At 40.5% G+C, this 13,127-nt stretch overlaps 1 protein-coding gene across 1 annotated transcript; it reads left to right on the top strand.

Moving 5' to 3' along the window:
* The first annotated feature begins 603 nt into the window (after positions 1–603).
* Positions 604–12,859, top strand: LOC133987210 (dynein regulatory complex subunit 4-like). The gene is made up of 11 exons (XM_062426503.1): positions 604–717; positions 858–947; positions 3,010–3,207; positions 4,139–4,345; positions 4,456–4,510; positions 5,386–5,591; positions 7,351–7,518; positions 8,477–8,563; positions 10,686–10,892; positions 12,575–12,640; positions 12,725–12,859. Exons 1-11 carry the CDS (start codon positions 715–717, stop codon positions 12,857–12,859), a joined length of 1,422 nt encoding a protein of 473 aa, XP_062282487.1. The 5' UTR covers positions 604–714.
* Positions 12,860–13,127: the final 268 nt, after the last annotated feature.

The raw sequence follows: 13,127 nt of genomic DNA, 5'->3' as shown, positions 1-13,127 counted from the left end.
GTTTAAACTTTTTTTCTCAGAAAATAATGCAAATAATTCTAAATGATAGTTTTTATTTATTATTATTATTATTCATTTATCTTAACCCTTACATACATTCTGTTCAGGGTCAAATTTGACCCGTTTTTACATTCGAGAGCTGTAAAAACACCCTTTTCCCAATTTATTGTGACCCACATTATATAAGAAAATTTTAATAAAATGCATCTTTTTAAAACATTTGTGCGGCTAATACACATTTTATATATGCAAAAAAACTAAAAACAAATCAAAATCAGCATTCAAACATGTTGTATTCATTATTTTCCATTTTCCAAATGTTCTCCTGGACCATAAAATAGAGATTGTGAATGTCTTTTTAATCAAACAGAAGGAATTAAACATCTATTAATGACTGACAGGGAATTTATGAATGTGAATTGCTGTATAGAAGACTCATGAGTCAGAATATGAACAGTATGTGAGGGTTCAAAGAAGTGGACTGATGGGACGTTGTAGGAACGATGTAATTCCACTAGATGGCGGTAGTGCAAACATATATGATGCAATCCGCTGTTATTAAACAACCAAGAAGAAGAAAGAGTCGCGTTGCCATGACAGCAGCTCATGTTTACAGAACGCCATGCAACAGCAGAGGATCCTTGTTTTAGTTTAAAGTGTTTAATTTAATCTTTCCTCTTCTCTGCAGTCTATGAGAGTCTTCTTCTCTCCGTCATGGTGAGTTTGACCGAAGCTTTAATCTGCTTTTATTATAATAATAATAATAATACCAGATGCAGATGAATGTCAGCATGTAGCTTAGCATCACAGAGACTCCAGCTTTAATGTTTCATGTGTTTTTTTATGTCTGTGTGAAGCCTCCGAAGAGTAAAAGTAAGAAGGTGTTGAAGGGGAAATCCTCTGCGGTGGTGGACGGTCTGTCTACTGATGAGATGTCCAAAGATCAGGTGAGAGCTGCTCAACTTTAACCTTTAAAACTATGAAACTGTGCTCAGAGAGGCACCACGCTGCAGTTAGGAGAGAATAGCAATATAAATATAATATAATTTAGGGTTATACATCGTAGCAAAGCATCATAACTCTGTTCAAACTACGGCTGGGCAATATATCGATATTATATCGATATCGTGATATGAGACTAACTACAGGGTTTCTCTTCTACTTACTCTGTGCTTCTCTGGTATGTTGATGAATGGCACACTACCTGGCTTTATTTTGTCTGTTTTGCTGGTGCTACTAGTTAAAGATGAAACAGGGAAGATATCCTGTACTGAGAATTACAGACCCATTGCTCTGGCCAGTGTCTTGTCAGAAGTGCTGCTTGAGAGAATCCTGCTAGCTACAGGAACATATAACCACCACTGATGAGCAGTTCGGATTTAAAAATAAACATGGCACTGATATGTGTATTTATGCTATGAAAGAGGCTGTCAGTAGATATAGAAAACTCTACCATGTATATGTGCTTCCTAGATGCCTCTGAGGCCTTTTGATCACATTAATCATGGGACATTGTTTGCAATATTACAAGAGAGAGGGGTCCCTCCTTATTTATTGCGGGTTTTACATTTCTGGTACTCACATCAAACCATGCAGGTAAGTCAAAGTCAGCTTTATTGTCAATTTCTTCACATGTTAAGGCATTCAAAGTAATCGAGAGGACGTTTCTCACTATCCCACGGTGGAACAGATAAAGTGCACAGGCACAACAGATAAGACAGATATTTCCTAACTCTAAAGAGTAAACATTGAACAGATAAGACATTTACTAATAAAAAATAAAAAAATACAATAGATAGACAGTAAGATAAAATAAGATTTAGGAGTGTACTTTTGTATATGTAGGAAGTAGCAGCATAAGTTTCTGTATAGTTAATTTGTGGTAGTGCAAAAAGACAGTAATGGCAGCAAAACGTTCTGTAAGATGTATTTTTAACAGAAACGGTGCAAAAAGAACAATCAGTAAATAGCAGCAATTTCAGTCTGTGTGGGGGGCTTTTTGACAGCCTGGAGGATATGGCTGGAGATGGGGTAACACTACATCTGAACCCTTTCCAGTGACAAATGGGGTTAGACAGGGTGGGATTCTGTCACCTATATTGTTTAGTTTGTATATGGATGAGCTCTCTAAAAGGCTTAAAGGGTGTAGGACAGGCTGACTAATCACCTACTGTACGCTGATGATTTGGTCGTCATGTCTCCATATTCTGGTGGTCTGCAGCAACTTCTTAGAGTTTGCTCAGAACTACCGAAAGCAGTTTGATATCAAATTTAACTCTAAAAAGAGTGTAGTTATGATTATAAAGAGAACATTCCCCTCTGAATCTACTGACTGTTGTGGACAAGGTGAAATATCTTGGTCACATCATCAGGGATGACCTGAGTGATGATGATGATATACAGCGACAGTACTGTAAATTGTATGCACAAGCAAATATGCTGGTACGAACATTTTATATGTGTTCAGATCATGTTAAAATTGCCTTGGTTTAAAGCCTATTGTACTCCACTGTATACTGCCCCCTTGTGGTGCAGTTACAGTAAGGCTAAATTTAACAAACTTCGGTGGCTTATAATGATGCACTGTGAATCCTGTTGAAGCTCCCTAGATGGACGAGTGCCAGTCAGTTGTTTGTACACAGCAATGTTCCCACCTTGGAATTTTATGTTTACTTTGATGGTGTGGCTGAAGCACTCTACAAATGAAATGATTATGGCTTTAGTCATGCCTAAAAAGAGCAGTACCTGCTATTTCTCTAGTTTTTGGAGGCACTGGAGAGGGTGTTTGTATGTCTTTTAGATATGCTTTTTGTTTCTTGTAGTATTTGTGTTTTTATGGACCGATCTGGTCTGAAATAAAGATTGAATTGAATATCGTCTTAGATTTAGGATATCGTAATATGTCATCAGTGTTGTCTTTTCCTGGTTTTAAATGCTGCATTACAGTAAAATACCTCCTGCTCTACTGGTTACCAGTGACATAACCTCTGTGTGTGTGTGTGTCTTCAGCTGGAGGAACACATCGTGCGGCTCAGAGAGGAGCTGGATCGGGAGCGAGAGGAGAGGAGCTACTTCCAGCTGGAGCGAGACAAGGTTCAGGCCTTCTGGGAAATCTGCAAGAGGAACCTGGAGGAGACGCAGGCGGAGCTGAGGAACAGACGCAGGGAGAGAGAGGAGGCGGAGGAGCGCCACCGAGTGGAGATCACTGTGAGATGTACACAAACATACACACACACACTTCAGACATTTATTCATTTTATAAAGCCATCATTTATCCACTGACAATTTTATTATTTTTGTTGTAAGACGTCAAAGTTAATTTTCACTTCACGTTTCATCTTAAACACTGATTTAGATGCACAAAAGCAGCCAAAACCTAAAACTAGGACTTCAACAAATAATTATTTTCTATCTACTCATCTCTAGATTATTTTCTCAATTAATTAATCAATTGTTTTGTCAGTAAGTATTGAAAAACAGCTGTTATAATAATTTCCTGCAGCCCAAAGTACAAATATCATGTTTGGTCCAAAACTCAAAGATATTCATGTACGACAGATTCTCACAGACCATGATAACCTGGGGTCGGGCGGGTAAACTTTTAGGGTTATAACAAGTCTTTATTGTCTTTATTGTGGGGAATTTGAGTGAAAGTGAAAAGAAGTGACAGCAAAAGAGAAATCAGGACATTATTATAATAAATGTAGAATTATTTTGCCTCTGAGCTCATTTTATTTTTTTAGTTTTCAAATGATTTTTATTCACTTTTTTCTTTGATTCTTGTGCGATCTTGTTAAGTTATTATGAAACAAATCTAATCGCACATTTTCAGGCCCCTAAAAATAAATTAAACAAATCAGACACAGATTAGTTTTAATGCTTCAGGCTCCACTGTTGCAACTAAATCTGGATGATCTAGTTAAAATTAATATATTACTATTATTACTAATATGAAGACATTTTATTTATCATGAGGATTTGAGTATATGTACTGCAGACAATGTGCTGTAACCTTCTGTTTACAGCACAAAATTCTTCATGTGTCAGTTGATTTAAGTTTACTTCTTAAATTAGAAAGCACAACTCTGCAGCTCATTAACAGGTTATAATCACATCCTTCATTATTGGGTGAATCCAGGTGTACAAGCAGAAGCTGAAGCACGTCCTGTCTGAGCAGCACGACGCCGTCTCTGAGCTGAAGATAGACGGCGTTTCCTCCACCGCGCTGATCCAGAACCAACACGCTGAGTCTGAGCTCAGACTGAGGAGAGAAGCTCATGACCTGCAGGGCGACGTCCGAGAGAAAGAACTGCACAACCAGGACTGCATCAAGGAGCTCAAACTGGTCTGTTTGGGGTTTTTTTTTTTAACTTTTGGTTCTGCAGTTTGTATCTCTTCTTCTTCTTCTGTTTCTATTTCTGCAGCTGAGACATTTATTCTTCTGATTCTCAACAGAAACATCAGGTGGAGTTGATGGAGCTGACGAACGACTACGACAAGAGAGTCAGAGGTAAAAAAAACAGGTTTAAAGTGTTACTGTAAAAGTACTGCAGTATTATGAGTGATGTAGTATGCAGTATTACAGTAAAAGTACTGCAGTATTATGAGTGATGTAGTATGCAGTATTACAGTAAAAGTACTGCAGTATTATGAGTGATGTAGTATGCAGTATTACAGTAAAAGTACTGCAGTATTATGAGGGATGTAGTATGCAGTATTACAGTAAAGTAGTGGTTTGGTCCTCTGACTGATATATTATTATTATGACATCATTAGATTATTAATAGTGAAGCATCAGTGTTAGAGCAGCATGTTACTGTTGTAGCTGCTGGAGGTGGAGCTAGTTTACACTACTTTATATACAGTTAGCTAGTTTAGTCCAGTGGTTCCCAACCTAGGGGTGGGGCCCCTCCAAAGGGTCAGCAGATAAATGTGAGGGCTGGTGAGATGATTAATGGGAGAGGAAAGAAGAACAAACTAAGTTCTGATACACAAATGTGTTTTCAGTGTTTGGACTTTTTCTCTAATCTTTGATTTTTGCTGAAATATTGGATCATTTGAACATTTATTGAAATGAAAGCATGAGAGAAGTTTAGAGGGAAAAATCACTATTTGGTGGAGCTGTTAACAACTCATAGACATCTGAAATGTGAGCCGACTAGACACTGCTTTTTGGTTTCATCTTTAACAATGTGTTGTATTTATAAAGCTTGTTATATTATCCATTGTGTCAAATCTGCATCTGAAAAGTAACTAAAGCTGTCAAATAAATGTAGTGGAGTAGAAAGTACAATATTTCCCTCTGAGATGTAGAAAGTATCATCACATGGAGATTCAGTACAGTAGTTGGAATAAACATGTTTCCTCTTGCTGTTACTCAAATAGAAATCGAGGTCAGATATCACAGGAAGATGCAGTCGATGACCGAGGCGGAGAACAAAAAGAGACGAGCTGAAGTGATGGAGATCGAGGACCGGATGAGAGAACGTATCGTGACCATGACGGAGGATCACGACAGGACTCACCGCAGTGCTGAGGAATATTACTCTTGTGTTCAGAGCAGACTGCTGGCGGAGCAGAAGGAGCTGAAGGTGAGAGACTACAGACTAAACATGGACTCAACACACATAGTGTTACATTATATTTCCTTGTTTGATGGTGTTTGATGATGTTTGGTGGTGTTTGATGGTGTTTGATGGTGTTTGCTGGTGTTTGATGGTGTTTGCTGGTGTTTGATGGTGTTTGATGGTGTTTGCTGGTGTTTGCTGGTGTTTGATGGTGTTTGATGGTGTTTGATGGTGTTTGGTGGTGTTTGGTGTTTGCTGGTGTTTGATTGTGTTTGCTGGTGTTTGATGGTGTTTGATGGTGTTTGATGGTGTTTGATGGTGTTTGGTGGTGTTTGATGGTGTTTGGTGATGTTTGATGGTGTTTGGTGATGTTTGATGGTGTTTGATGGTGTTTGATGGTGTTTGCTGGTGTTTGATGGTGTTTGATGGTGTTTGGTGGTGTTTGGTGTTTGCTGGTGTTTGATTGTGTTTGCTGGTGTTTGATGGTGTTTGATGGTGTTTGATGGTGTTTGATGGTGTTTGGTGGTGTTTGATGGTGTTTGGTGATGTTTGATGGTGTTTGGTGATGTTTGATGGTGTTTGATGGTGTTTGATGGTGTTTGCTGGTGTTTGATGGTGTTTGATGGTGTTTGATGACGTTTGCTGGTGTTTGCTGTTGTTTGATGATGTTTGCTGGTGTTTGGTGGTGTTTGGTGGTGTTTGATGATGTTTGATGGTGTTTGGTGGTGTTTGATGATGTTTGATGGTGTTTGGTGATGTTTGATGGTGTTTGGTGATGTTTGATGGTGTTTGATGGTGTTTGATGGTGTTTGCTGGTGTTTGATGGTGTTTGATGGTGTTTGGTGGTGTTTGGTGTTTGCTGGTGTTTGATTGTGTTTGCTGGTGTTTGATGGTGTTTGATGGTGTTTGATGGTGTTTGATGGTGTTTGGTGGTGTTTGATGGTGTTTGGTGATGTTTGATGGTGTTTGGTGATGTTTGATGGTGTTTGATGGTGTTTGCTGGTGTTTGCTGGTGTTTGATGGTGTTTGATGGTGTTTGATGACGTTTGCTGGTGTTTGCTGTTGTTTGATGATGTTTGCTGGTGTTTGGTGGTGTTTGGTGGTGTTTGATGATGTTTGATGGTGTTTGGTGGTGTTTGATGATGTTTGATGGTGTTTGGTGATGTTTGATGGTGTTTGGTGATGTTTGATGGTGTTTGATGGTGTTTGGTGGTGTTTGATGATGTTTGATGGTGTTTGGTGGTGTTTGGTGGTGTTTGATGATGTTTGATGGTGTTTGGTGGTGTTTGATGATGTTTGATGGTGTTTGGTGATGTTTGATGGTGTTTGGTGGTGTTTGATGATGTTTGATGGTGTTTGGTGATGTTTGATGGTGTTTGGTGGTGTTTGATGGTGTTTGCTGGTGTTTGATGATGTTTGATGGTGTTTGGTGGTGTTTGATGATGTTTGATGGTGTTTGGTGATGTTTGATGGTGTTTGGTGGTGTTTGATGGTGTTTGCTGGTGTTTGATGGTGTCTGGTGATGCTTGATGGTGTTTGGTGGTGTTTGATGGTGTTTGGTGATGTTTGATGGTGTTTGGTGGTGTTTGATGGTGTTTGCTGGTGTTTGATGGTGTTTGATGGTGTTTGATGGTGTTTGCTGGTGTTTGATGGTGTCTGGTGATGCTTGATGGTGCTTGATGGTGTTTGATGGTGTTTGGTGATGTTTGATGGTGTTTGGTGATGTCTGATAGTGTTTGATGGTGTATGCTGGTGTTTGATGGTGTTTGCTGGTGTTTTGTAGGAGGAACTGGGCGAGGTGAAGAAGCAGCAGGCGCGAGCGGACAACGATCTGTCGGCAGCTCAGCAGGAGAACAAACGTCTGCATGAGTCTCTGCAGGAAGCCGAGCAGCAGCTGCCCAAACTACACAAACAGCTGGAGGATCACGAGGAGGCCAAAACAGAGAGAGCGGTGAGTCAGAGTCACAAACGGGTTCATTATTCACACTAAACATGGTGAAGCAGCTTTTACACAACTTCCAGAACTGAAATCACATTTTTAAATCCAGGCTAACCCTTACATACTGTTCAGGGTCAAATTCGACCCATATTTACTTATTTGAGAGCTGTAAAAACACTCTGCACAACATTATTCCAGGTGGACTTTTCCTAACGTGACCCTGAATATACAACAATGGAAACACATTGCATCATTTTTTTGTATTTTTGTGCAGCTGATACACATTTTTGTAGAGGCAAATTTGACGTTTTGCTTTATACAGTAAGTCTGCAGATACGAAGGAATTTGCACGGATGTTTTGCTGCAGAACTGTCAACAAATAGAAGGAAAGAAAAAATATCAACCATAAAAGACAGGAGATAAATATAAACAACATCTTATATTAAAACATAAGTACAAATATATTCTAAGTGATTTGTTTTCTTGAAGTCTGTCCTTCTCTTCCTTCCATCTGTCCTTTCTTTCTTTCTTCTTTCCTTCCTGTCTTCTCTTCCTTCCATCTTTTCTTCCTTCCTTCCTTCTCTTCCTTCCTTCTGTCTTTCACTCCTTCCTTCCTTCTATCTTTCCTTCCTTCCATCTTTCCTTCCTTCCTCCCGTCCTTCCATCTTCCTTTCTTTATTTCCTTCCTTCCTTCCATCTGTCTTTTCATCGGTCCGCCCTTCCTTCCTTCTTCCTTCCTTCCATCGGCCTTTTCATCGGTCCATCCTTCCTTCCTTCCCTCTTTCCTTCCTCCTGTCCTTCCTTCCTTCCTTCCTTCTTTCCTTCCTTCCATCCTTCCTTCCATCCATTGGTCTTTTCATCGGTCCGTCCTTCCTTCCTTCCTTCCTCCCGTCCTTCCATCTTTCTTTCTTTCTCTCTTTCTTTCTTGCAGTCTTTGAACTCTGACTCTCTGTCTGTTGTGTGTTGACAGGTGAGCCGGGTTCGTGTGAAGCGTTTGGAGACGGAGATTAGAGATCTGAGCGTTCAACACGAGCTGCTGCTGAAGGCTTTCATGACGGTAAAGCTCAGAGTCTCACTTCTGCTCGTCTACGTCTGTCAGAGCAGAGCGGGAATGTTTTCAGGGTTCACACGAGTCCTGGAGAAGAAATGATTTTTCCTCTAACTGCTTCTCTCTTCTTCTCTCTGTTTCTTTCTGCTTCTTTCTGCCTTTTGGCTGAATGCAAACGTTTTAGAAAAGTAAGGTCAGATTCGTTTTCAATCATGGAAAGAAGGAAGGTCAGAAGGACGAAAGGGAGGAAGGACAGATGGAGGGAAGGAAGGACGGAAGGAAGGGAGGTCTTGATGAAGGAAGGAAGGAAGGTCTTGATGAAGGAAAGAAGGAAGGAAAAAAAAGAAGGACGGAAGGAAGGAAGGTCAGAAGGATGAAAGGGAGGAAGGGCAGATGGAAGGAAGGATAGAAGAAAGGAAGGATAGAAGGAAAGAAAGAAGGAAGGATAGAAGGAAGGAAGGATAGAAGGAACGAAAGAAGGAAGGAAGGAAGGTCAGAAGGATGAAATGGAGGAAGGACAGATGGAAGGAAGGATGAAAGGGAGGAAGGAAGGAAGGAAGGAAGGATAGAAGGACGGAAGGAAGGATGAAAGGGAGGAAGGACGGAAGGAAGGAAGGAAGGAAAGAAAAGCTTTATTTGTATAGCGCCAAATCACGACAAAGTCCTCTCAAGGCACTTTACACATAGAGCCGGTCTAAACTGTACTCTTCAGAAAGAAGGAAGGAAGGAAGGAAGGATGAAAGGGAGGAAGGAAAGAAAGGAGGAAGGAAGGAAAAGATTGGACCCTTTGGCTTATGTTGTCTTCAATGGGAAACATTAAGGCGGAGCAGCGGCCCCTGTGATGCTCTACACAGTTAGAAATGTGTCATGATTTCTAAGAGTATAAGAGATAATTTCATAGATAAGTTAAAACCATCGACTGCACATCTTTTAAATCAGAGTCCTGGACAATGGTTTGAACGCTGTGTTTTTTTCCGTCAGGTTGAGCGTGAGCGTGACGAGCTGCTGCAGACGCAGGAGAACACATTGAGAATGAGAGAAAAAATGAAATGTCCTGTAAAATGATTTATCCTCTAACTGCTTCTCTCTTCTTCTCTCTTCTTCTCTCTGTTTCTCTCTGTTTCTCTCTTCTTCTTTCTGCCTTTTGGCTGAATGCAAACGTTTTAGACAAATAAGGTCAGATTCGTTTTCAATCATGGAAAGAAGGAAGGTCAGAAGGACGAAAGGGAGGAAGGACAGATGGAGGGAAGGAAGGACGGAAGGAAGGAAGGTCTTGATGAAGGAAGGAAGGAAGTTCTTGATGAAGGAAGGAAGGAAGGAAAAGAGAGAACGACGGAAGGAAGGAAGGTCAGAAGGATGAAAGGGAGGAAGGGCAGATGCAGGGAAGGAAGGAAAGAAGGATAGAAGGAAGGAAGGAAGGAAGGAAGGATGAAAGGGAGGAATGGTAGATGGAGGGAAGGAAGGAAGGTCAGAAGGATGAAAGGAAGGAAGGAAGGAAGGAAAAGAAAGAAGGAAGGAAGGAAGGTCAGAAGGATGACAGGGAGGAAGGACTTGATGAAGGAAGGAAGGAAAAGAAAGAAGGACAGAAGGAAGGTCAGAAGGATGAATGGAAGGAAGGAAGGAAGGAAGGAAGGAAGGAAGGAAGGAAGGAAGGAAGGAAGGAAGGAAGGAAGGAAGGAAGGAAGGAAGGAAGGAAGGAAGGAAGGAAGGAAGGAAAAGCTTTATTTATATAGCGCCAAATCACAACAAAGTCCTCTCAAGGCACTTTACACATAGAGCAGGTCTAAACTGTACTCTTCAGAAAGAAGGAAGGAAGGGAGGAAGGAAGGAAGGGAGGAAGGAAGGAAGGAAAAGATTGGACCCTTAGGCGGGCCGGTTCTGGCCCACGGGCCTCATGTTTTACATCCCTGTTTTAGAAGGTTTTGTGCTCAGTCTGTTCTCATGTTGTCTTCAATGGGAAACATTAAGGCGGAGCAGCGGCCCACGTGATGCTACACGATTAGTTAGAAATGTGTCATAATTTCTAAGCATATAAGAGATAATTTCATAGATAAGTTAAAGCCATCGACTGCACATCTTTTAAATCAGAGTCCTGGACAATGATTTGAACGCTGTGTGTTTTCTCCGTCAGGTTGAGCGTGAGCGTGACGAGCTGCTGCAGAGGCAGACGCAGCTGATCCTGGACGTCCAGCAGAAGAGCGGCCTGAAGGAGCTGCTGCTGGAGAAGAAGCTGTCGACTCTGACCGAGACTCTGCAGACGATGGAGGCTCAGCTCTGTGGCGCCGTTGCTGCCGCCGGCGTCGACCAGACTGCTGCAGACGCTGCCGTCAAACTGGAGGTGAGAGTTTAATATCTAACAGTCACACAGCAGCCTGAGCTTTCCTCTAACATATCAGGGAAAAATCATCACATACACACAACACATATTATCATCTTTACTCATCACATCGCTGCTCCAGAGGATGAACCCTTCTTTATGTTTATAGAATACAGAAAAGAGAGAAAAATAAGTGAGTCCAAAAATAACAAAGTCAAGTCATTCACTTCAGTCAGTGTCTGTTCCTGTCTTCATATTTAAGGAATAGCTCCTCTTGTGTGATCATACAGCATTGAGAATGTATTATTACTAATCCCAAACAGAAATCTAAAGTCTGTTTGTTGATATTCTCTGTGCTCACCAGAGGGGGCGCTGTTGTACTCAAAAAATATAACTTTCACTCTTATAAACGTGGCACAAAAAGTAAATAAATGTGTGTTTGGTAGAGTATTTCTTTGTTGTAACAATGCTTCTTGGCCGTTGGAAAACCTGTTTATTTCCCTTTTAAATTTGAGCCACATTTGTAAGGATCATGCATTAGTGGGATGAGCAGCAGAGTTGAGTCAACGTGGTTGTGTTGGTCAACAGCTCGCCCAAACTGATCCCAGATACTCGGCTCTGCAAACACACATTTCCTTACTGTTTGTGCTGTTTACATAAATATATACATCCACATCTTCTCATGTTGCTACACCCATATCTATACATACATACATTCTTATTAATTACATGTTGTCTTGTTGAGGAGCCACTGACTTTAAATGAGTTGTCTATTTCCTCTGGTAACTGGAAACTTTGTCCGTATATACACTGAACAAAAATATAAAAGCAACACTTTTGTTTTTGCTCCATTTTTCATGAGCTGAACTCAAAGATGTAAAACATTGTCTATATACACAAAAGACCTATTTCTCTCAAGTATTGTTCACAAATCTGTGTTATTGAGCACTTCTCCTCTGCCCAGATAATCCATCCCACCTCACAGGTGTGGCATATCAACATGCTGATTAGACAGCATGAATATTGCACAGGTGTGTTTTAGGCAGGCAGCAATAACAGGCCACTCTGAAATGTGCAGTTTTGCTTTATTGAGGGGTCAGAAAACCAGTCAGTATCTGGTGTGACCACCATTTGCCTAACCCTAACCCTACTAACCCATCTCCTTCACATAGAGTTGATCAGGTTGTTGATTGTGGACAGTTAACAATGTCCAGCAACTTCACACAGCCATTGAAGAGGAGTGGACCAACATTCACCAACCTGATCAACTCTATGTGAAGGAGATGGGTTAGTAGGGTTAGGCAATGATGGTCACACCAGACACTGACTGGTTTTCTGACCCCCCCAATAAAGAAAAACTGCACATTTCAGAGTGTTGTTATTGAGGCCAGCCTAAAACACACCTGTGCAGTATTCATGCTGTCTAATCAGCATCTTGATATGCCACACCTGTGAGCTGGGATGGATTATCTGGGCAGAGGAGAAGTGCTCACTAACACAGATTTAGACAGATTTGTGAAAAATATTTGAGAGAAATAGGTATTTAGTGTATATAGACAATGTTTTAGATCTTTGAGTTCAGTTCATGAAAAATGTGAGCAAAAACAAAAGTGTTGCATTTATATTTTTTTTCAGTGTAGATTCAGGGAGAAACTTTTTGTATTTTTAAAGAAATGTTGAACAAATCTTTTTTTTATTTGTAGGAAATACTGGAGTCTAAAAAAGTCGCCGTCAGTGATTTAAAGGACGACTTGGACCGAGAGAGTCAGGTCAGTGCTCCGTTAACTCTCAGACTGTTTCTACGTGTTTAGTTTAGTTTTCTACGTTGTGTTTAACGTGTGTTTGATCTGCAGGAATACGAAGAGCAGCTGCGCAAAGCTAAGCTGAGGATGAAGAATATCGGCGTTCCGACGTACCAACCTCCCCTCAGACCCATAAGATATATGCTGACCAAAAAGGTGTATGATCCGTCTGTACATCAAATTTAGCTTTTTGCTTTAAAAAAGTGACAGTGATAGTTTCAGATGAATTTTCATTGAGTCTTTAAACTTCTTCAATCTTGATTTTCCTCACTGGACTTTATATATTTATTAGAAAGCACTTCTATGGATATTTTCATTGAAATAAAACTACTTTTTTAGTTTGTTTGGTTTCATTTTAATTGTTTTATTTCTACATAGGAAGTAAAATGCATTCCTCCATTTAAAAACCTGCTTTTCTTCTTCCTTCAGTTGGATGATGTGATGTTTCCTTATC

This window comes from Scomber scombrus, chromosome 2 (genome assembly GCF_963691925.1).
Source record: "Scomber scombrus chromosome 2, fScoSco1.1, whole genome shotgun sequence".
Taxonomy (NCBI): Eukaryota; Metazoa; Chordata; class Actinopteri; order Scombriformes; family Scombridae; genus Scomber; species Scomber scombrus.
Note: the sequence above shows the minus strand (reverse complement) of the source record. Positions and strands in the feature narration are given on the sequence as shown.